This window comes from Cyprinodon tularosa, unplaced genomic scaffold, assembly GCF_016077235.1.
Source record: "Cyprinodon tularosa strain WSP-4 unplaced genomic scaffold, ASM1607723v1 ctg724, whole genome shotgun sequence".
In the NCBI taxonomy this organism is placed as follows: domain Eukaryota; kingdom Metazoa; phylum Chordata; class Actinopteri; order Cyprinodontiformes; family Cyprinodontidae; genus Cyprinodon; species Cyprinodon tularosa.
Window position 1 is genome coordinate 226,251 of NW_024039479.1, and position 24,851 is coordinate 251,101.

The 24,851-nt window shown below is 42.6% G+C and overlaps 2 protein-coding genes across 3 annotated transcripts; both read right to left on the reverse strand.

The window, feature by feature from the left end:
• Positions 1 to 8,475: 8,475 nt before the first annotated feature.
• On the reverse strand, positions 8,476 to 9,754 carry LOC119772686 (pleckstrin homology domain-containing family F member 2-like). Its single transcript, XM_038269224.1, has 2 exons — positions 9,368 to 9,754; positions 8,476 to 9,247 (listed from the first exon to the last, which is right to left on the reverse strand). The coding sequence occupies exons 1-2, from the start codon at positions 9,603 to 9,605 to the stop codon at positions 8,661 to 8,663; spliced, it is 825 nt and encodes a 274-aa protein (XP_038125152.1). The 5' UTR covers positions 9,606 to 9,754; the 3' UTR covers positions 8,476 to 8,660.
• Positions 9,755 to 12,764: 3,010 nt separating this feature from the next.
• On the reverse strand, positions 12,765 to 24,548 carry pop4 (POP4 homolog, ribonuclease P/MRP subunit). Of its 2 annotated transcripts, none has more exons than XM_038269209.1 (7): positions 24,419 to 24,548; positions 17,980 to 18,038; positions 17,678 to 17,907; positions 17,205 to 17,282; positions 17,077 to 17,135; positions 14,735 to 14,836; positions 12,765 to 13,155 (listed from the first exon to the last, which is right to left on the reverse strand). In XM_038269209.1, exons 1-7 carry the CDS (start codon positions 24,423 to 24,425, stop codon positions 13,019 to 13,021), a joined length of 672 nt encoding a protein of 223 aa, XP_038125137.1. In that variant the 5' UTR covers positions 24,426 to 24,548; the 3' UTR covers positions 12,765 to 13,018. The 2 variants fall into 2 exon arrangements, with proteins under 2 accessions (XP_038125137.1, XP_038125136.1); XM_038269208.1 differs by having other exon boundaries at positions 17,077 to 17,138.
• Between the last annotated feature and the right edge of the window lie 303 nt (positions 24,549 to 24,851).

The following is a 24,851-nucleotide window of genomic DNA, read 5'->3' on the forward strand; positions in this document are numbered from 1 at the left end:
ATTGATTATTTATAACCTAAATCCATCCTTCTGTCTTTGTGCAGGTGTGACACATTGAACAATTGAATCTGATAAATATGTTTTTCTGATCTGTGTTCTACGGGCTAAATCTCGCTGAGAGATGATCCTGTGATTGATTAGTCATGCCTTCTTAGGACTGAAGGGGGAGCTATTAGCCACGATGTCTCATTCCTGCTGTGTCTGCCTGAATGGAAGCATCGTGTCTGAGCTTCTTTCATTCTTTCAAACTGTTTTCAGTGTGCAGGCCGCAACATTTTGGAGGTCCCACCGAGATGATTGAGTCCTGGATGGGCTATTTGGAATAGACGTCCGGATCATCACTCATCTTTTAACTCATCACAGTTGCTGTCAAGGCAGATGGTAAAGGGTGCTCGTCCAACATCTGTGCAGAGTGAGCTTTATATCATCTGAGGTAATCCGCTGGAGCCTGGAGAGGTACATCATCTACTCTACAGAGTATTGAGCATCATAACATCAACATGACAGATACTGGAATGGATTCATCAGAGCTGGAGGATTTAAAGCTAATGGTGGGAGGTGCACTATACACTTTGACAAAAGATGCTTTGATTGATGTTTGCGATTTCCTAACAATTGCTGGACCCAAATTTGAACATGTGTCTGGAAAAAGTCGTCTCACTCTAATTACACTTAACCAACAACATCTTGAAAGAAAAGAACTGTGTGAGCTTGAGGATCAAGGAATGGCTGAACTGTTAGCTTTGAAAGACAAAGTAACAGAGTTACAACAGCCTGTTGAGGAAACAAAACAAATAACAGCAGCCAAACAGACAAGCTGTGTACCAGAGGTGACAGTTCAGCAATCAGAGGAGGAGCAACTGAGGAGAGAAATTGCTACATTACAGCTAGCATTAGAGCGATCATTACAAGAGAATAAAAACAAAAGTGATGGAGCAAGAAAATTTGACCATAATATCAATGAACAACCCCGTCTTTCCCTACAGTGGAGCAAAGAGTTCAAAATCTCTGGCCAGATTGGAGAACCAGGCCAAAAGGACAAACTCTCTTTTTCTAGCTTGGCACACCAGATCGAGCAAGCTATTAATAAAGGCTTCCCTGAAATAGAAATAATTGATGCAGTAATAAGAGCAATCTCACCTGGATTGCAACTACGGAGTTATTTGGAAGGCAAAACAAACCTTACTCTGCCTACTTTGAGGAGAATTTTACGATCTCATTACCAGGAGAAGGGAGCAACAGAACTTTATAAACAACTCACATCAGAAGTCCAGAGCAGCAGAGAAACCCCACAAAACTTTCTTATCCGTGCGCTTGATTTGAGACAGAAAATACTTTTTGCATCACAGGAAGATGAATCTGGGCTGAGGTATGATCCCAACCTTGTGCAAAGTATGTTTCTCCACACTGTTTTGACAGGGCTACAAAATGACAGCATAAGAAGTGACCTACAGCCATACCTGCAGCAGACAAATCCAAGCGATGAACTGCTACTTGAGAAACTCAACAAAGCTTGTGCAAACGAGACAGAGAGACAAAATAAAAGGAAATTACTTACCCAACAAAGACCAGCCATGATTCACACTGTCCAATCAGAGGAAAAAGCAACAGACAAGAAGACCAAAAACATAAAACACGAGCATTCCTGCCAAAATCAGCCTGATGTTCTGAATGAACTAAAGGAGATGCGCTCTGATATCGCTGCATTGAGGCATCTGGGAGCTGAAGTTGCACAAATAAGAGAGTCCATCCGGGGCCCAAACGCACCACAGTACCATCCACCACATGCAATACAGGAATGCATTACTCCTCAATCCAAATTTCCTACTCAAAACACATGGCAACACCGAGGACAGGAGTGGAGGGGAGATGCACGACCATACCAGCAACCCTTCCCATCTCAACAGTCATATCCACACCTGAACCGTGCTCGTGCAAGGAAATGTTTTCCTTGTCAGCAAAATGGTTGTGAGTACTGCAACCACTGTTACCGCTGTGGCAGTACTGAGCACTTTATTGCCGGCTGCAGAAGGAAGATTGGAGATAGCAATGGCAATCCTTTAAATGGAACAGGGTTACCCCCAAGGGACAGGGAGTAACCTTTAACACAGACTTGTCCCATCAGCATTGCTCCTTTTGCGGTGTTTCTGGAATGGAGCACAGTCTTCGGATATGTAAATCGTGCAGGAGAGATACTTATTGTTCTAAAGTTTGTCAAAGTGGACATTGGCCAAAACATAAAAGACTGTGTAAACAACATTCAGAGAAAAGAACAAAGAGCATCCACACAAAGAAAAGAAGTAATCAAACTCAACTTGTTTCTTTGGTGGGTAAGAGATGCATGGTTGAGTGTTATATTCAAGGAAAGAAGGTTCAAGCATTGTGGGATACAGGCTCTCAAGTAAGTATAATTGATGAACAATGGAAAGTGATATATATGCCTGATGAGACACTTAAAAATATATCTGAGCTACTTGATGCACCTGACGACTTGAAAATCACTGCTGCTAATGGGCAAAACATGCCTTACAAAGGTTTCATTGAAGTTACTGTTGCTCTGCCAGCAGGGGGCAGTGAAATGAAAGTACCAATGTTGGTGATGACAGGCAATGGACTTCCACAGCCCATCCTTGGCTTTAATGTCATTGAACACATGGTTAAAACTACCACAACAGAACCAGTGAGTGGGACACACACAAATAAAAAGTTGCAGGAGACATTAATGACAGCTTTTCCAAGTTTAAAAGAAGAAAATGTTACCACGTTTGTTGATTTAGTAACTGCTGAAAAGTCATGTGATTATATTGTGGAAACAGCCAGGGAAAAAGTCATTGTACCAAAACACCCATCTGTGCTGGTTGACTGTAAAGTGAAAATAAGACCTGTTAATATTTGACTGTATGATCTGGTTGAACTGTAAAGTGCCTTGAGATGACATGTGTTGTGAATTTGGCGCTATATAAATAAACTGAATTGAATTGAATTGAATTGAACATGGACATCATACTATTGTTTGAGCCAGAGATCAACCCACAGTGGGCAGATGGCCTTGAGCTTTGTGAGACTCTGATTACACTTAAAAAAAAATGTGCCACCTTATATCACTCTCAGTGTCCAAAATCCCACTGAGCATGACATTTAACTGTCAGGAAGAACTGTAGTAGGCACTTTACAACAGATTGAGGCTGTGTATCCAGAAACCATTCTGGGGGAGAAGGATCAAGCTCCAACAGCTTTGATTAGTCAGGTGTGTACAGAAAGTGTTAAAGAAGAAAGTCCATGGGATCCACCTGTTGACCTTAGCCATCTAAGTAAATCTGAGAAAGAGAGAGTACAGAAAATGCTTCTAGAAGAATGTGCATCTTTTTCTAAATCGGATGATGATATTGGCTGTATTGAAAGACTGAAGTTAGGCATTTCACTGAAGGACCTGACCCCGGTTGCACGCACATATCTGTCTGTGCCAAAACCTCTGTATAAAGAGATGAAGGATTATCTTCACAACCTCATTGCACAAGGATGGGTGAAGAAGTCCAACTCACCTTATTCATCACCAGTTGTCTGTGTAAGAAAGAAAGATGGGAGTCTTCGACTATGCATAGACTACAGAGAACTGAATAAAAAAACTAATCCAGACAGACAACCCATTCCACGAGTGCAGGATATCCTTGACAGTCTTGGTGGTAACTCTTGGTTCTCCCTGTTAGACCAAGGGAAGGCTTACCACCAGGGATTCATGGATGAGAATAGTCAGCCATTAACTGCATTTGTGACTCCATGGGGTCTTTATGAGTGGATAAGGATTCCCTTTGGGCTCATGAACGCTCCCGCCGCCTTCCAACGCTGCATGGAAGAGTGTCTGCAGGAGGTCAGAGACAGCATTTGTGTTCCCTATTTGGATGACACATTGGTCTTCAGTCAGTCATTTGATGACCACCTTGCTCATGTGCAGAAAGTACTGCAGCTATTAAGAGGATATGGGATTAAATTAAAACCTGCCAAATGTGAACTCTTCAAACAGGAGGTCCGCTACTTGGGGAGGATCGTTTCTGTTGAGGGCAGCAAAATTGATCCAGCAGACACCATCGCTGTGAGGACATTGAAAGACAAGAAACCCAAAACTGTTGGTGAGTTACGTGCAATTATGGGACTGCTAAGCTATTACAGACAGTACATACAGGATTTCTCACGGATAGCAGTGCCATTATACAACCTGCTGAAGGACTCAACTGTAAATCAGCCACAGAGTAGGGGAGATAAAAGACAAGTAACAAAGAGAGGAGCCCCATCACACAAACCAATTGAGTGGAGTGATGAACATCAATGCACACTGGAGAGGTTAATAGACTGTTTGGCTGAACCCCCAGTCCTTGGTTTTCCAGATTTTGCAAAGCCATTCATTCTCCACACAGATGCATCTGATAAAGGCCTTGGCGCAGTCTTATATCAACACCAAGATGGTAAGCTGCGTGTAATAGCCTATGGTTCCAGAACTCTGACTACTTCTGAAAGGAATTACCATCTTCACTCAGGAAAATTAGAGTTTCTGGCACTGAAGTGGGCCATAACTGAGAAATTCAGAGATTATCTGTATTATGCCCCAACATTTACTGTGTTTACAGATAATAACCCACTGACCTACATCCTGACGAGTGCCAAATTAAATGCAACTGGATCCAGATGGGTGGCTGAACTGGCAGATTTTCATTTCACCATTCGCTATCGTCCAGGTAAAGAGAATGTGGATGCAGATAGTCTTTCAAGAATGCCAGTGAACATTGAGGAAGTGATGAAGCAATGTACAGAAGAACTGACATCTGACAGTGTGGCTGCTGTGACACAAACTGAGGCCAAGTATCCCATCTCATATCACTTATGTGCAGCGCTAACATCTCCTGGATGGGATTCAGAAACTGAATTGATGAAAAAAAAAACTGTCAGCTGGTGAAATATCCCAGGCACAGAAAAACGACAAAGACATTGGTCCCATTATGCAGTACAAGGCAAACGATCTTAAACCATCATTGCAGGACATGTCAACACTAAGTGTTCAGAGCAAATGCTTGTTGCGCGAGTGGGAAAGGCTACATATTGATGAACATGGGGTCCTTACCAGAAAGACAACAAACAAAAAGCAATTAGTATTGCCTGAAGTGTACAAAGCTACAGTGCTAAAAGAGTTGCATGATGAGATGGGCCATCAAGGCACTGATCGGACAACTACACTGATCCGGGAAAGATTCTATTGGCCTTATATGCAGCGTGAGATTGAACATTATGTTGCACGGACTTGCACCTGCCTTAAACAGAAGAAGCCACATAAAGAAACGCGTGCACCTCTAACCAATATCATTACCACACAGCCATTTGAACTAGTGTCAATCGATTTCCTGCATCTGGACAAATGCAGTGGTGGGTATGAATATATATTGGTTGTTGTGGACCATTTCACTCGTTTTGCCCAGGCATATCCAACTACCTCCAAGTCTGCCAAAGTAGTTGCAGATCGAATATTTAATGACTTTGCTCTGAAGTTTGGGCTGCCCGCAAGAATTCATCATGATCAAGGTGGTGAATTTCAGAACCGGCTTTTCTCTCAGTTGAAAAAGAATTGTGGTGTGTTGGGTTCACGAACAACTCCTTACCACCCACAAGGAAATGGGCAAGTTGAGCGATTTAACAGGACATTACTACAAATGTTAAAGACACTGACTGATAAAGAGAAGACAAATTGGAAAGAATCCTTAAACAAACTCATCTTCGCTTACAACTGTACAAAGTCAGAGATAACTGGATTCTCACCATTTTACCTTTTATTTGGACGATCCCCAAGGTTACCCATCGACCTGCTCTTTGGACTCAGCTCAGACGCAGAAAACACAGATCATCTTGCTTATATGGAACGATGGAAAACAGAAATGCAAGAAGCCTATGCACTCGTCCAAGCAAATGCAAAAAAATCCACAGATCGGAGTAAAAGACATTATGATGCAAAAGTGAACAGTTCAGTTTTGTATCCTGGTGATCGTGTACTAATTAGAAATCTGACACCAAGAGGAGGCCCCGGAAAACTTCGCAATCATTGGGAGGAACATATCCATGTTGTCATGCGTCAGATTGTCATGCGTCAGATTGGAGAAGATATCCCAGTATATGAAGTCAAACCAGAGCAGGGAAGAGGAAGATCAAGAATTCTACATAGAAACTTGTTAATGCCATGTGATTTCCTGCCTCTTGATACTCAACAGAAAATAACAATAAAGAAAAAAAAGACAAATACAGTCACAGACATCTCTCAAGAAGGAGAGGACGATGAGGATGAATGTGCATATGATTACACTCCAGTAATACAGTACCAAGAACCCACACAAGATATGGATAATGAATATATCCAAACAAAAACGAACCAGGAAGCACCAAATGGGGACGAGGAGGACAAAGATTCTGATGAAGGGGTGACCAACACAGAAGAACCTGAAACACAAGAAGAAAATGTGCGGATTGAGACTGACTATCATGTTGAGGATCTGCAATTGGCTGAGGAAATGCACAGTAACATCCCAGAATCCTATGACTCCCAGACAAAGAGCCAAGAAAAACAGCTTGGTGATATGCCGAAAAGAGAGAGACGGGCTCCTAAGATCTTCACCTATGATCAGCTCGGGACTCCGTCATGCTACAGCACAGTGCAGGCAAATTAACTTTTGTATCAATACCAACCCACTCCTTATAAAGACTTTCAACTAGTGAGGTGGATGTACCCTTTTCAAGTACATCAACCAATGTTTATGCAAGGATATTAGATTGTAGCAGAAAACTCTGAAAAGCTAGATATCATCTTGCTGGTACTGAGAAAGACTACTTAATGTACGCGCTTGGTGTTCTTGAGGTTGTAGTTTATTGATGTTGATGTCGGGACGACATCTAGTTTTGCAGGGGAGTGTGTGACACATTGAACAATTGAATCTGATAAATATGTTTTTCTGATCTGTGTCCTACGGGCTAAATTTCGCTGAGAGATGATCCTGTGATTGATTAGTCATGCCTTCTTAGGACTGAAGGGGCAGCTATTAGCCACGATGTCTCATTCCTGCTGTGTCTGCCTGAATGGAAGCATCGTGTCTGAGCTTCTTTCATTCTTTCAAACTGTTTTCAGTGTGCAGGCCGCAACATACACAGGAAGTCTCATTGTCTCCATTTACTTTCAGCCATTGAGGCCAGAAACACTCTGAACAAAAGCGAATCAAGAATGCAGATTGTCGTTAGCTTAACTTGGCTGCAAACGTTTAGCTCTAATCAACCAATCAGAGGACAGAAAATGCTGATGTGGGGACGGGCCCTCTAAATATGAAATCTGATTGGATGAAGAAATCATTCCTCGCTAATATTGTTAAGGTAACATCAGCAGCACTGCTGATTCTGAAGGCCCTGGGCAGATTTGACTGACATAGCAACACACAGAGGATGAAATGTGATTGGACAGAAAATGGAAGCAGCGTAGCCAACAGTGACTCTACACAATTAAGAGAACAGATTTTATGAAATAAACCAATATAGTTGGAAAAAATAAAAGTTGAGATTATGAATGTAGGCTTTGAAAGCCCTGAACCCAGCACTGCTTCAGGGTCAAGCAGCCCTAAATCCTCCCATGGGTTTGCTTAATAGTCCCTGAAAGCTGTGGTGAGCACCCTGTTTATCTTTTTCTTCCACACTTTTTCCTTCCACTCAACTGTCTTAGTGTTTGCAAAAGCTTTTCAGAAATTTTGCATTTTTGACACGTTTTTTAAATAAAAAAAGATCAGTCTTTTTCACTTTTGTGTAATGAAACTAAACGAGTTTCACCTCCTGAAATTAATGACAGAAAAACCACTTTTATTAAAAAATTCTTTTTTTTAGTTGTACGGTTATAAACAAGCGATGAAAGAGTCTGGATCAGAGACCAGAGGAACAGCTTAGCTGCTCCTACTGTCAGTGGGACATTAAAGGACGTCTGTTGAACCTTTAATAATCCTGTTGAATATTCTTCTTTGCATCTTCAGTAAATGAGAGCACTGGTGGGTCAGAAACTTCCCACAATCCTGCTCTGAATATGGCGTCCCTGGGTGGGGGGAGCTTGGAGGTGTTGTGTTACATTTGTTCTCCTGTTTCATTAAGAAGAATGCATCCAGGACTGATTGCTAAAGGTCAGATTAGGAAATCTGTTGGCTTTCCTTTAAATCCTAATCTTTATCCCTAAATAAAGGAACCCAACTGCATCATGTCCAAACATCTCCTTTTTCTCTGAATCTGACTGGATCGAACTCTCTTAATATTTCTATCTATAAATTTGAGGGTTTTTTTTCGCAGGAACTGATTATAAATGAAACAAATTAAAATAAAACTGAATAAATAAATCATTGAAGACCATAAAACCTTGAAGAGCTCAAGGTTATTATTTAATTAAAGGGTCATTGGATTGAATAAAAAGCTTTGAAATTATATGAAAGAGTTGTTTATTTGTTATTAACAAAGTTCAGTTCATATTTATGTACAGTGGACTGGTTCCAGCCTTAATAAATAAAACATACATTTTCAGACCGATTAAAAAAAAAAATTATAAAGTGTATGAGAGCAAAGGATGGCTGCAGAGTATTAGTGTTTCTAAGTATTTCACAGGAGCCTCACTGCCCTTTAACCTTTGACCTGAGTTCTGCTCTGAAGTCTTCTGGTTTTAGGTAATATTTTGACCACAAACTGATCCACTTGTTATATTCCGTACCCTCCTCCTCTCCCCTAAACCCAGCATCGTTATCTTTGTCAGAGCTGAACCTGCCACCACTGCCCCCCCTCTGGCAGCTCTCCTCAGGGGTTCCTGAGCCCAGGAGGCTGGAGCTACACACAGAGCAGATCCTCAGGTGCTTCTCCGGTTGGATGTGTCCGATCACTGCGCGGTGCTTGGAGCACCTCCCACAGACCAGGAAGCCACACTTTCTACAGTGGTGTCGCCGCTGGGTCGCAGAGAACTGGCGGGAGCAACGCATGCAGGTGCAGGAGGCTTCATCTGGGACCCAAGCGACAGCAAAGCTTGGCCGCGCCCTGCTGGGGTCCCATCGCGGCAGTGTGGACTGGCAGTCAGTGATGTGGGAGATCCAAGCCTTCTTCTCTTCAGCGGATGCAGCTGCTACCAGGAAGGACTTCCGTGGGGTTTGGATCAGCCACTGATTCTTCATGGTCAGGCTGTCCTCCATGTCCTCCAGCCGGATGTCCTCTGAAATGGAGATAAAATGTAAAACTGATCAAAATATGAACATCTGGTAAAAGCACAGCAAATAGGACTGCAGCATCAGAGGAAACAGGGACTCCAGCTGACTTAGCCAGAGGAGCTCACCTAGAGGGATGATCTTCTGCCTATTGTACCAGCGGTGGGCCAACAGGATGTTTCCATACACCAGCACATCGTTGAAGAGGAAGAAGACTTTAGCCTGAGGCCCGCGGCGGCACCCTTTCATCAACCTGCCCTCTCCGATAAGAACCCGACCCGGCTGGTACAGGGGTCTTCCTGAGGAACCAAATAACTTCTCTACAGCCTGGATCCGCTCATGGTTCTCCTGGGAATAGGTCATCATGCCTCCCTTCTGCTCACGAACATGTCAGTCGTCTTTCTAGAGGAACTGTGGCCCAGCAGGAGTATTTATACTCTGACCTCGATGATGAAACGGCTTTCCAAAGAACAACAGCTGGAGGATGTTAGGCAAGAGCTTGGGAGGAACCAAATCAGGCTGAAAACATGCTTTTCAGAAATATAAACTGTTCTGGAAACAGAGAGAGCCACTAAGCATTTAAAACCAACTTCCTCTGATTTGTAGAACTTCAGCAAGAAAAACTACAGTCAAGTTGTAAGAATAAGAATATTACTGAATATTTCAGTTTTCTCTGCTGGCTTTGGGACAATTTTTATAACTATTGACTCTATGTACAAATAAAACCTTTCACCAAATCAGCAAAACATCGTCATGCTCTTGCAAAAGCTAATAACCCTTTCTTAGCTTTTCAAACTTTCGTATAAAGTGTGTTTGTTTTATATCAGTTAACACAAACCATCAGATTAATAAGGACACAATGTGCCAACTGCACATCTGGCTTTTGCTTTCTCTTTACAAAGAAAGCTACATCAGTTTGACGTCACACTTTTGTGATAGTTCTATAAACACACATCAAAAACAAGTGTTTTATCCAAGTCAAAATCATTGACAAATAAAATTATTAGCAATTCGATCCATATTAGTAAAACACACAAGAGGCTTTTGACTTCTAGCTGCACATATAATTATGTTCCCTCCACAATCTTCCTGCCTCCTTGTTTTAGTGAGGTTCAAACCTTCCTCATCCACAGAAAGCAGCTCATGATCTTTAGCGCCATCCCTCTCTGGAAAATAAAGTTCAGCACAGCTGGCTTATGTCCAGTATGCACTTCCACATTCAGTATCAGAGATGCTATAGCTTAGCTGCACATAGTCATATCGCAGTGGTTTTACATTTTTACTGTTTCTTACTGTAGTTTGTTTCATTTGGATTCTGCAAATGTGCAAAGCAGTGTGTGTGCTTTTAGTTTTGTTATAAGTATTAATAGTTTTAGAAACTGTGCTAAAAAATTCACGGTTAGGGTTTAAGTATTAGAAAATAATCTTTAAGTGTCACTACCAAAATACACTACTTACACCCTAACTTAACCTACAGTAGCAGCCATTCAAAATGGTCCTTCCCAGTCAAATACCAGCCGAATGGCCTTCTCCTGGGCATGCATTTATTTTTACTCTTGATTCCACCCTTTCCCTGAATTACAGGGTCTGACCAGCAGATGGCGCTTCTCTTTAGATCTTAAAGTCCACAAATCATGACAGAAATAATGTTTTAGTACAAAGATTGATGTTTAAAAAGGAATTGAAGGGGACCCGCCAGGGACCAGCCAGAGACCAGCCAGGGACCAGCCAGGGACCAGCCAGAGACCAGCCAGGGACCAGCCAGGGACCAGCCGGAGACCAGCCAGGGACCAGCCAGGGACCCGCCAGAGACCATCCAGGGTCCAGCCAGAGACCAGCCAGGGACCAGCCAGAGACCAGCCAGGGACCAGCCAGGGACCAGCCAGAGACCAGCCAGGGACCAGCCAGGGACCAGCCAGAGACCAGCCAGGGACCAGCCAGGGACCAGCCGGAGACCAGCCAGGGACCAGCCGGAGACCATCCAGGGTCCAGCCAGAGACCAGCCGGAGACCAGCCAGAGACCAGCCAGAGACCAGCCAGGGACCAGCCAGAGACCAGCCAGGGACCAGCCAGGGACCAGCCGGAGACCAGCCAGGGACCAGCCAGGGACCCGCCAGAGACCATCCAGGGTCCAGCCAGAGACCAGCCGGAGACCAGCCAGAGACCAGCCAGAGACCAGCCAGGGACCAGCCAGAGACCAGCCAGAGACCAGCCGGAGACCAGCCAGGGACCAGCCGGAGACCAGCCAGGGACCAGCCAGGCACCAGCCAGGGACCAGCCGGAGACCAGCCAGGGACCAGCCAGGCACCAGCCAGGGACCAGCCGGAGACCAGCCAGGGACCAGCCAGGGACCCGCCAGAGACCATCCAGGGTCCAGCAAGGGACCAGCCAGGCGGATGATGTTCAGCAAGTGGTGGAGTTGGGATTAAACTTCCACAATGAAAAAAAAACAGGTTCCTTCTGGTTCTATAATCATTTTTTGAAAAATAAATACGGTGAACAGTTTATATATGGACCAGTGGCGGCTGGTGGAGTTTTCTCCAATTCCCTCCAATTCAAAATAGACGTTTAGCATCCAGTAAAAAAGAAGGCCAGAACTAATGGTTAAATAATTTTAATTTGCCATCCATGTCATTAACCAAAGTAAGAGCTACGTAGAAACAAATAAAGCCATTAGACTTCAGGTCTCTCTAGATATGCTCCATGAAGTCCTCTAGAAATCTTCAATAATTGTTGTTGATTGCAGATGTGTCTAGTAGTTCCCATTGATTTTGCTTGTAAAGCAGGGAGAATGGCGCTAGGCTTGCCGCACCGTGACGTCACTGCTGGAAGATGGCAGGAGGGAGGGGCTACTATATTTGGGCAAAAATGGCGATCATCATGGCGGTGATCATGACGAAAAACTTTTTTTTTTACTACTACTACTTACTAAATTCATTAAATCACAACGGATGTATTATTTTCAGGTATAAATAATGATCCATTGATTATTCCTTCCTGACCAGACTTTTAATTTAAACAAACCATTAACGTCCATGTCACTCTGGATATTTCCTTTTCATTCCCTCCTCAGGACGCATCAAATGAAGCTACGGCTCAGGCCGCTCTATATGGCCAATAAGTTAGCCACTATAACTTTTATTATAATTGAAGTATAAAAGGGGCTGAGAGGGGCAAAAAAATGGTAAAAAATTTGCTTTATTTCAAAATAACTTCTCCTTTATCTGTTGGTGATGTTACAGATGAAAAAAAAAAAGAGTGAAATAAAAACTACAGAAGTCAGCTGAACATCAAACAATGACAAGTCCTCCATATTTAATCTGTTTTTTATCTGTGCAGACAAATGTTGAAGGTTCCTGCAGCCATCATCAAGGCAGAATTGGGCACTGTGGAGTCAACAAGTCATCTCCATGTCATGTATTTAATCTACCCAGCCAATTAACCAGGTGAGTCCAATCTGCACAGGTTAATTCACGGTGAAGATTGGACTCACCTGCTTCAGTGACTGGGTAGAACAAACACATGACATGGAGATGAATTGTTGACTCCACATTGCCCATTTCTGCATCACGGATCTTTTATTTCAAAAGGGACGTCTGGCAGAGCAGGAGAAGAAGAACCTCCCAGAGGTCTACTGAAAGAAAAGTGTGTTCTGCCACAGTCTGAACTCAGCAGAACCCACTCAGATCTGAGTAACTGGACTTGTGTTGGCTCTGCACAGACTGCAGGCTTTGTGCAGTTCTTTGTTCGTCCAGCAGGGGGCCGTCAGAGGACAGTCCCTACAGGTCGATGGTTCCCTTTACTTTGAACTTCTTGGCAGAGCGTTCGCTGGCCCGCATCTCCAACTTGTTTCCATAGATGTGCGACACAAAGCCGTCGATCTCCACAGAAAAAACACTGTTCCTCTTTGGTATCACTGAGTGAAGGAAAAAAAGACAAACATTAGCAGGTCTGACAGGCAGAGACTGAGGGGACGGCAGGGGACAGCGGGGACCTCTGTCCGTAGAAAGGATGTTGGGTCAATCAGCCATCATCAAACCTTAGGAACAATACTAAAGTTTGCCACTGTGAGCTTTTTCAGGTTTGTTTCCATCTTGGACTAAAGATGAACTGAACGTTTCTTATTTCAGCGGTGAGGAAAGGAGTCAGGTCTCCCACTTCGTGGAGGCGTTTTCATCTCCACTGTGCGAAACATCATCTGCTGCTAATTACTCTCTGATCACCTGTGTAAACCAACCTTAAAGTTTGGTAGTACAGACATAGATAGACCTCGCATAATCAGGTGAGAGGCGTGCCGATAGAGCGGCCATCTTGGGTCGGACCAGGCTGATGGATGCTAACCCTACTTTATGACTTTAGAACCTCTGAATCCAGTGAACTCTCAACTGATTTACAAATAAACTCTGACTGAAAAATATAGTTTCGCCGTCTACATGGGACCAACTGTGTGATCTGATTTTCTAACTTAATACATAGTTTTGATTTTGTATCAACAGTTAGCAAACTTCCAGAGCTGCCTCTCAGGATGTCTGACTTTCATTCCACCTATGAATGCAACAATAAAAAGAGACTACAAACCAGATCCAGTCCGATTACCTTTCATTAATAGGATTTTATGACAGATTATCCTCATGTTTCACAATTACTGCTTTTCTAGTGTTTAAACAAAATGATAAGAGGCAGGGATGAAAACAGAAAAGAGAGCTTAGAACGTTAAAACGCAATGATTTTATCAAGGTGTGAATGAGGATATATATATATATATATATATATATATATATATATATATATATATATATATATATTTATCAGATGGAGCTATTGTCTCCAGCATTAAGCCTTCAATGCCTCCATCTTCCCCTCTGACACAGCAGCTTCATCTGGTCTGGCCTCTATCCTGGAGCGAAATATCAGCTGTTCTGCCAATAGATTATATATATTGAAGCTTGGCCTGTTTTTCGGTGTTTAGTCCCGTTTCTCGCCCCCAGCTCTGGGCTCAGCTTCTACTGGGACTGGTTGTTCTCTCTTTCATCCTCTGACATTGAAACTGATTCAAAGCTCATCTCATTAACCGTTTCTTTCCCAGGCAGAGCCCCCTGTGTTGTTAGCTTAGCGTTAGCTTTTCTAACATAGAAAATGTTTATAGATCAGTGCTTCTATGTTCTTTTTCTATGTCTGCTTCTGTCTCCTTGAACCCCAGTCGGCCTCAGCAGATGGCCGCTCACACTGAACCTGGTTCTGCTGGAGGTTTCTTGCCGTTTTCTTCTCCACAGTCGCTGCGTGCATGTTCAATGTGAGGGATTACTGCAGAGTCAATATCTTCTGTCTCTCTCTGCTAATCCTGTAGAGTCAATGACTGGATGCAACCAGCTGTTTATGAAGCTTTAATCTGACTGAATGATCTGGTTGGATTTGATCTATAGAAATAAACTGAGTAGAAGCAGTGATACTGGATAAGGTGAGTAATCAGGACGTTAAAGGAGAACTTCACTAACCTTTGGTTTTGTCTTCCTTAGTGATGATCTTAAACACCTGCTTGAACTCCTGGATCAGGATCCCAGTGATTCCAACGTAGGCTGGACATTTGGACCGCACCACTGTGAGGGCAAAGACATGCCTTAGAGGGACGGGAAAGAGGCAGACTGGTTCTGATGGACCTTCTGTTGGACCAATGCAGGTACCGTCACATCAACACAATCTTTTTTTTTTATATATATATAAAACTGGAAACGTACATATATAAGCCTCACCGGGCTATGAGCTGCTGATATCTACTGAAATCTTTCCCATCAAACCTGTAGGGGGAGCTCTACATATACCATTGGACTAGGGACGAAGTAGAATGCTAGCTCCCGTTAGCTTGTTAGCTCGCAACAGTAGGAGCTTCATCACGTTTTATTTCAGCTCTGCAGGAGTTGAGCTCAGTCTCTTCATTGGTTCGGCAGCTTTAATGCAGCAACTAAATGTCAAAATATGGGACTTTTGTTCTCCGTCGCGCTGCTAGCATGTTCTTGTGCTATGAAGGTAGATTTGTTTCTTTTTTATTCAATCAAACAAAAAGGTTGCTTCAATCAAAAAATATACTTTCAATTAAAAAAATCTTCACTTCAATAAAAAAAAAAACTTTTCAATCAAAGAAAATAGTATTTGAATGCAAAAATATATTTGAGACTCAAAAAAATACATTTGAACACTGCTTTTCTTTGATTGAAAATGTTTTATTTGATAGAAGTCCAGTCTTTTTTGTTTAAAGCAACTTTTTTATTTGAAGTAAAATTGTTTTTTGATTGGACCATATAATGGGTAGGACATTTGGGTCTTTATTATTCAATTCTCATGTTTGATTGACACTTGTCAAATTTGAACTTCAAAACTTTTTGCACTTAAAGAAAAAATGATTCAAATAAAACAATTTGAACTTTAAATTTTTTTCACTTCAAAAAAAAAAAAAAAAAAAACAACAACGAAAAACACATTCTCTTCAATACTTTTTTATTCTTGGGGTAATTTTTTTTTTTTTTGCATTTGATTTTTTTTTTTTGTTTTTTTTTTTGATTGAAACAATTTTTTGGGAATTGAATGATTAAGATACACATGTCCTACCCATGTATGTCTCAAACACAAAATAGATCTCTTCAACCAAAGAGAACATTTTCAACATTAAAAAAAAAAGTGTTCAAATGCAATTTTTTGAGTCTCAAATATTTTATGTGCTTTCAAAAACTGTTTTCTGTGATTGAAAACATTTATCCTTTTATTGAAGTTACTTTATTTTTATTGATTCTGTTGTTTGTTTGAAGCAACTTCTTTTTTGATTGAATAATAAGGACCAAAATGTCCTACCCATTATATGGTCCAATCAAAAAACTACTTTACTCCAATTAAAAAAGTTACTTTAAACAAAAAAAAGAGTGCACTTCTATCAAATAAAACATTTTCAATCAAAGAAAAGCAGTGTTTAAATGTATTTTTTTGAGTCTCAAATATATTTTTGCATTCAAATACTTTTTTTCTTTGATTGAAGCAACCTTTTTTTTGATTGAATAATAAAGAAACAAATCTACCTTCATATTGTGCTAAATGAAAATTAGCTCCTTATTCTTTCATTTTCAACTTTAACTTCCCCCTCTGGCGGTTAGGAAAAATCCACAGAAAAGCTGCATGGTTCAAAGTGTGGGAAAAGAGTAGCAGCTTATATTCCGGAAAATACGGTAATCATTTTTGTTTTGGGCTATTTCATAGCGTTTCAGCAGTTTTTGCTTGAACTTTCTGCCATTTTCCAAAGATAAGCTTCACACTGTGTTTTCCTGGGGAAATACAGTGTGATTGCTGTTCGCTGGAACTTTTTCTACTGTTTGATGTTTTCTTTATCTTTTTCTTTCTCCATATCTTGTTCCTCCAGCTCTGCAGAGGAAGCTTGAAACCCGCCCGCGGTTCCAATTCAATCCAACGTCTCTGATGGAACCCAGCCATCCGTAAGTTTCTGCTGGAGTCTACACCCGACCAGAAAACATCACAGCCTTCAAAAGCTGCTTGGTATCCATGACAATGAGGCTGTTGCTGGGTAACCAAGCAGAGCAGGAGGAGCCAGGAGAGAACCTGCTGTCAGAAAGAAGCTACGTGGGACAGGAGGAACCGCTGGTCCACAGATCAGATGGTTCTACTGAGGTCCAACCCAGATAGGGACTGAGACGTCCGTCGGATTCAGAGGGAAATGGATCAGAACCAGTGGGTCCTTTAGCCCCTGATCGACCTTCCAGCGGTCCGCGGTTTATGAGCAGAACCTGCAGCTGCTGATCCAAACCCACAGAAGAACAAGATGGTTAGGAACATCTACCTGAGATGATGGCGCCGTGGAAGTCCGCCTTCACAAGCTTCTGCTGCACAAACTGTGGACTGCTGTAAAAACACCAAGGATCAGAACCAGAGCATCTGACATCTGGAGGTGTCTTTAGGTGGACCTACCTGCTGTGCCTGAGTCCACCACAGAGCTCCCTGATGTACTGGGTCCACAGTGCGTTCAAAGGCAGGAAGAGATCGTACCTGTGGGTCCAAACGGAGAGACGGCTCAGAGACACGGGTCCAAACAGAGAGACGGCTCAGAGACACGGGTCCAAACGGAGAGACTGCTCAGAGAGACGAGTCCAAACTGAGAGACTGCTAAGAGACACGGGTCCAAACGGAGAGACTGCTCAGAGAGACGAGTCCAAACGGAGAGACGGCTCAGAGACACGGGTCCAAACTGAGAGACGGCTCAGAGACACGGGTCAGAGAGACAGGTCCAAACGGAGAGAGACGGGTCAGAGAGACAGGTCCAAAAGGAGAAATGGGTCAGAGGGAGAAGGGTCAGAGCGACGGGTCAGAGAAGTACAGGTCAGAGAGACAGGTCCAAACGGAGACAGTCGGGTCAAATCCCCCCCAGCGTCCCTTTAACTGACCTCTGGTGTTCAGGTCTGATCTGGTAGACCTTCATCATCCTCTTCTGTCGGGCGTTCAGTCCTTTGGCCTTCTTGCTGCTCCGCCTGGTTCTGTCCTTCTTTGGACGGCTGTAGTCCAGGATCAGGGCCTTGTGGGTCAGAACCTTCTGGACGTCCAGACGTGTCTGCCTCTGAACGCAGTTCCTCAGGTAGGCCTCAGTAAAGCGGGTCGCCCTGGAAACAGCATGACCCTGGGAGGGAGACGGAGAACATCAGGGCTGGTCTGAAGTTTCCAACAGAGCAGCTGAAGGACATCAGCTCACCTCCACACCAAGACGACCCTCCAGGCCAGGAGGGAGGGGCGAGTAGACCTGAGCTTCTCCTACAGGGGACAGATGGACGGACTGCATGAGGTTCATGGATATATTTCTGTGTCCACTGAGAAAGAATGTGTTTGAATCACTAATTATTCAGCAGCTGTTAGATGACCTGATGTTAATAATCCTAAATAGCTGTTCTTTAAACTGGGAATCGTCTTTTAGCATCGCTTCAGTACAGTGGTGGCTATGCAGACATCCACGGTCAGGATTTACAGATCGCAGCATCAAATCCAGAGATTCTTCAACTGTTTTCTCATCTACATTGACTTTGGATCATTAAGTATCAAAGTTAGAGATGAAAAAGTAGGAGGACAGGCCCCGGCAACGAGCTTTTCTGGTTAAAATGGAAGTTAGAGGAAATGATGATGAAGAATGATGTGGGAAGGCTCTGAAAGATGTTTTCATTTAGCCCTAGAAGAACTGCTTCACCATCATACTTCCAAAGACCAACAGTTTTCAGATTTGAGGAACACATGTTCAGTCAGTCTACTACATATCAAAACGACCTGCCATAGCCTGTTGAGACCATTATAACATTACAGCTTTATTTCTGGAATGATGCATTTAGCTCTGATCACCTGGCAGCAGATGAAGAATAAAAACTTTGTTCTAGATACTTCATAAATAGAACCTGTTCATCATCCCATGGGTTCCTCCTGTTGTATTGATTCAGTTTTCATTTACACAGTAAATACTAAATACGGATGTTATCATCCCGATAAATTCTATTCCGTTTATTTCTATAGCTCCAATTCACAACACATGTCATCTCAGGTCACTTTCCAGTTCACCAGATCATCCAGTCAGATTGATTTAAAGTTTTCTATCTAAGGAAAACCAGCTGATTGCATCGACTCATTGACTCTCCAGCAATCCCTCACACTAAGCATGCTTGTAGCGACAGTGGAGAGGAAAAACTCCCTTTGAACAGGAAGAAACCTACAGCAGAACCAGGCTCAGAGTGAGCGGCCATCTGCTGAGGCCGACTGGGGTTCAAGGAGACAGAAGCAGACATAGAAAAAGAAGCATAGATACAAAAGGCAACCGTCAACCAGCTCCACAGGCGGCCCCGTCCAGGAAACACACAGCCAGGCAGACGAGCTCCGAGCCAGCTCCCATGTCAGAGGATGAAGAGAGCACATCCAGTTAGTCACAGTCAGAGAAACAGGACTACACTGGAAAACAGGCCAAGCTCCAACATCTAGAAACAAAGGTGTTGATGGCAGCAGCACAGCTGATATTTCTCTCTTGGATGGAGTCACAGCCAAACAGGAACAGACCAGATGAAGCTACTATGAGAAAAAGCAGAGAGAGCAGAACGTTAGAGATTGAACTAACAGATTCTACAGAGTGGGAGAATAGAGATAGAATGAAGCAGAATGATGAAAAAGGGGTCCCTATGTCCTCCAGCAGTCTAAGCCTATAGCAGCATAACTATAGAGATAGCTCAGGATAACCTGAGCCACTCTAACTAGAAGCTTTATCAAAAAGGAACGTTTTAAGCCTAGCCTTAAAAGTAGACAGGGTCTAAATGAATGGTCATTATTATCGGTTATCAGTCCCATAAAATGGCTTCAGATCGTGCCAGAAGGATCAGTAGGTTGTTATCACTAAGCCTATAAAGCAGTTTATTTCCTGGTGCTGAAATTATTTATTAGCCCACAGAGACCTCTGCAGTTTCCCAGCTGCTGCCACCCGTGGATCCATCACTGCTGCTTTAATAAAGGGCTATAGGTGCTGCTGTGATCTTTATTTATGGAAATCAGTAAACAAACGGTCAAGGCCAGCAGCATTGGTACCATGTGAGCAGGTCTCCTCCGTGGCTGCAGAGGCAGGGAGACTGAAGAGATGCGGACTGAAGCAAAGCACTGCTGGAATTAGTTTTTTAATAAATATTGTTTAACCAAAGAGCAAAGTTGAACAGCCATCCCTGTTTACCAATGTAAAGTATCATCAGGATGGCCCCAAGAGCGGAAGCACAAACTCTTCTCCTCAACCTTTAGTTATAAAACGCCCAAAGTTATGGAGGCTTGAGTGGCCGTTATGAATCCTGCTATTATAGAACAAACTGGCTGAATCCTGAGCCGGCCTGAGGACCTACCCTTAAAGGGGTGATAGAATGATTCTATAGGGTATCTGGTCCTTCAGGTCTCTGAATAGGGTGTGTAACATTGGTTGGGCTGGAAATGGCATATTAGCTGTTATATAAGCCCTAATGCAGCCTGGTTAAAAGCTCTAGAATGAAACGACAGATTTTCTTCCTTCGATGGATGATAGTGAATATTTAGATGAGCTGTGCTCTGATTGGTTGGTTTACAACGAGCCAAGCTGCTAAGCAAAGACGCATCATAGCAACAAGCACTCACTCACTGAAACATGAGATTGTTGGTATGGTAGGATGACCAGACGTCCTCTTTTTCCCGGACATGTCCTACTTTTCAGACCCAAAAATGTCCCGGGGGAATTCAAAATCGCCCGGGATTTTGGTCGACTACAGTGCAGCAGAACCGACCCGTCAGCTCCAGGGGGGCAGGAGCCAGCAGGGGGCGGAGCAACCCAACCTGACCCGGTGTTGGTAGCCTGGACACAGGTGGCCCCGTGCTTTCCCCCCGCCTGCTTTACCAGCCCCCCCTCCTCCGGCTGAGGACGGCGAGTCTGCTAAGGTCCGGTCCAGTAAGCGGTCCAGCAGTCCACACTGCATTGCCTGGAACAGTGACAGCTATATTAGCTGTGATCAGCGGGTAAAAAGTAGTTTGAATCTATGTTGAAGTGAGAAAGTCCTCTTGAAAACATGGTCGTCTCTTGGGGGTTTTCCCCTAGTGTTGGTGGCGGCTGGAAGTAGATGTTAGCGTTTTTCAGGTCTGTGCTACAAACTGCAGGCAGCAGGATAATAAAAGCCAACATATTCTGCCGGCAGGTTTCTACATTTGAAGTTAATTTAGGCGTTAATAAACTGTTTCATAGGAGTGATCATAGCGCTCTGCATCAGCAGTGCTGTGTCTGACTCCCTGCCAGCACCCAGATCAGCTTCTCTCATTGGTTGATGTGTCCAGCAGCTAAAGTTCAATTTTTCCAGCTCTAGCAGCTGCTGCGTTTGCAGCGCGTCACGCGCCTCAGATGCTCAGAAGCATGTGAGATGTTGCTTCAGCTGCTCAAAATGCGCTGCTGGACCTACTGCTGACGCCTTGACTTAGCATGGAAACCAGCTGCTTCCGCTGCTACCAGTCTGAATGTAGCATTACTCTCAGCTGTGGAAGGCGACAGACTGAAGGTGGGGGGGTATGAAGGAGAATGGGACGGCCTCTTCCCTCCTATGGAGAGGGAAAGCAGTGGCTGTAGCTCTGCAACGCAGGGTGACATAAAATATAAAATATGCCCATTTCTTTCAATAAATCTTTACAGTCTGATAAAATTATTTCAAAGAGGAGAGGCCTTCCATGTTGGAATTATTTACCATATTTTCCTAAAATAACTTCATAACATTTTCTGTCGATGTGATGAAGATGCAGTGGAACTGACATTAGAATGTATGCGTTTCCTCCGCCACTAGTTCAGTGTGACACCAGCTGCTGAATTCCAACAACCTTTATATTATTAACTTTATTCAAAGTACAAACAATTAAGGTAACAGTGCAAATCTGTGGAAGGCATAGCAGAGGCAGATTTCATTGATAATGAATGATAATAATGAAACAATCACCATGGCAACAAGGTGATTCATGTTAGCATTGATGAACATCGGTGGGCAAACCATCAGTATTTCAGTCAGGGATTCTTGACTCGATACATTTAAGAGATTTCAAATATAACTTGAATTCAGATTTAAAAAAACGTTAAATATTGGAGATGATCTCAACACTCTTTGTTTATGAATTAAGAATTTTGCTAAACACAAAATTAGGTTAGAACTGAGTTCTATTGTTTTGTTTTTCAATAATATTCCAAAAGTTACCATATCTCTAGAGATAGACTGAGGAAGTGAATCGTGTCGCCTGCGCTGTGCGGAGATGCAGGGGAAACCGTATCTGAAGCTCGATGTGGCGCCTCCTGCTGTCTGTTAGTCAGAATGACAATTCTTCATGTATCACGTGACTTTTGGCAGAAACTTATCGCAGAGTGTGAAGAATTGTCTCGTACGCGAGGTGAGGCTGTTTTGAACTCGGGGACAATTTACAAATTAAATTTTCAGTGCAATGTTAGAGTCTGGTTTGTAAAACTATTTTTTATTTGTGTGTGACAGAGGAGAGTTTGTAACACAAGTTTTATTAGTCAAAATTTTAGTGCAACATGTTTATTTATGAGTGATAAGATTTGTTTGTGTGAAACATGCTTTATGTGTGCGCAACATGCATTTTTGTAGGCGACGTTTTAGCAGAAAAATCACTCCATAAATCTAATAATTACCACAACAATGTCATCGATCCATGTATATTACATGTTCTTCAGCTAATTAGCACGTTTGGCTCATCTGTATTATTCTGCTACATTAACATTCATTTCATTGTGATGGATTGAATAATATGTTATATTACATGATTTCCAGTGTGGATCAAAGTGATGAATTTATCTTTATTTTAAAAGTCTTCAGCCTCCCTGAAAATCAGAACATCATGGTTGTTCCATGCTGCAGCTCACAGATTGTGTTTTTTTTTTAATACAACTTTGTTTCTGCAAAGAACAATACACAGCAAGGAAAAATAAACATAAACTAAGATCTTAAATCTATTAAACAAAAGTTAACGCGAGGGGGAAGCAGCGCTCTAAATAATATTAAAAAGGACAAAGGCTTCTCTAGTTTTGATAATTGTATGGTGTCATATTGTTTAAAGGAAAAGTACACCCAAAACATGATTAGCCTTCATTTTCTACTCACCCCCATGCTGAACAACACTCTGGAGTACTTTTTTGATATCTCAAATGCATCTGGAGATCTGGGAGGCTTCTTGCTGTCTGCTGACATTCAAATAATGGAGGTCTATGGTGCCCGAGAAAGAAAGGTCCATAAAAGTCCACAAAAAACGTGTCAATATTCCTCCATACTGTTCGTCCAATGTATTCCAAGTGTCCTGAGTGGGTAGCATCCAGAATTTACTCGAAACGAAGTCATTTAGAATGTTTTTAGAGCATAAACAGTAGTGTATAGGATTTCCTGAAAGCGCGTTCACGAGTCTACGGAAACCGCGTCAGACCAAACCAGATGAAAGTGCGCATTCAGCTCGGCAAAGAACTCATGCTCTTCCTCAACATTGAAGTCCTCAGACATTTTTCTTTCGTTGTTTCTTTCTTTGCACAGGTAAACAGCACATTTCTTCTTCTAGGCTTGCATTATCGGCAGAGCAGACGCTGAATGCGCACTTTCATCTGGTTTGGTCTGCCGCGGTTTCCGTAGACTCGTGAACGCGCTTTTAGGAAATCCTATACACTACTGTTTATGCTCTAAAAACATTCTAAATGACTTCGTTTCGAGTAAATTCTGGACGCTACCCACTCAGGACACTTGGAATACATTGGACGAGCAGTATGGAGGAATATTGACACGTTTTTTGTGGACTTTTATGGACCTTTCTGTCTCGGTCACCATAGACCTCCATTATTTGAATGTCAGCAGACAGCAAGAAGCCTCCCAGATCTCCAGATGCATTTGAGATATCAAAAAAGTACTCCAGAGTGTTGTTCAGCATGGGGGTGAGTAGAAAATGAAGGCTAATCATGTTTTGGGTGTACTCCTATAAGTTCGTGCTTAAAAGCAGTAATGCTGGTTTGGAGCCTCTATAAAGACCTTGGCCATAATAATAATAAAGTCAATTATATATACCTTATCTGATCTCTTTGGTTGAACCTTGCGATTTCCCTTAATGCCGAATAGTATAGTCTTCCAAAATAAAAGAAAATCTTTGTCTATTTTTCTTAATTAAATAATAAATACCGTACCAGAAGGACTGGATAAGTGGGCGGCTCCAGAATAGATAAACAGGTGTTTCAGGATTATTACAGCAGAAGCTGCAAGTGACATCAATGTTTTTTAAAGAGTTTCTGGATAAAGACTTTGGTAGGAGCGCCGATTGTTTACATTCTGACTGCTCTAACTAGGGAGTACCAATATGGCGGCCGGTGGTTTCACTCCAGCCTGTACTAGCAACAGATCAGCAGTCAGTAACCCAGGGAATAACAGAGCTCAGTGATTGGGCGCCTAGTTCAGCAATGAATGAATGAATAAATTAACGAGTGAGTGAGCGTGAACGCGGCCTTCAGCTTTATCGCCGTGAGGTGCTTCTCTCAGCATCCAGCAGGTGTCGCCATGTTGAACTCTATCACTATGGATCCTGGTGTCCAGTTGTGGTGAAGCGGTTCACCAGGCTCTGGATTCACCATCTCTACTCACCTTCCATCGCCTCTTTCAGGGTCTGACGGCACCGACTGGACCTCTGGATGGATCCAGGATCAGAACCGGACCTCCAGAACCACTCAGGCTTCCACGAGCTGTTTCCGCTTAGTTCCACCGGAAGCGGAAGTTGGTTTCTTTTTTTTTTTTTTATGCTTTATTGGCAATTCCGTGTAACATTACAGAATAAATCAAACATCAAACACAGATATACAACATTTGGTGACATTATAACTTTAAGAAAAACGAGACATAGAAGGTAAGAAATAAATAAAATAAAACAAGGGAAACAAACAAATAAATAAATAAAATAAACAAATAAATAAAATAAACATAAAATAATAATAGCTAGGGGTTTACATAGATTTTACGGTCATTTACAAAAGTGTATAATTTTATACCATTATTCTTCTTCATAAATTTATGTGATTGA

Bases quoted from the DNA above. Each gene is read 5' to 3' on its own strand.
- pop4 (XM_038269208.1), bottom strand. The intron at 14,837-17,076 runs GTAGATGTTCCT...TTGCCCTCACAG, and splicing joins CCACGGCGCCATCATCTCAG to TGGTGCGGTCCAAATGTCCA. The intron at 13,156-14,734 runs GTTAGTGAAGTT...TCCTTCACTCAG, and splicing joins TAAGGAAGACAAAACCAAAG to TGATACCAAAGAGGAACAGT.
- LOC119772686 (XM_038269224.1), bottom strand. From the start codon at position 9,605: ATGATGACCTATTCCCAGGAGAACCATGAGCGGATCCAGGCTGTAGAG. The intron at 9,248-9,367 runs GTGAGCTCCTCT...TCTCCATTTCAG, and splicing joins GCAGAAGATCATCCCTCTAG to AGGACATCCGGCTGGAGGAC.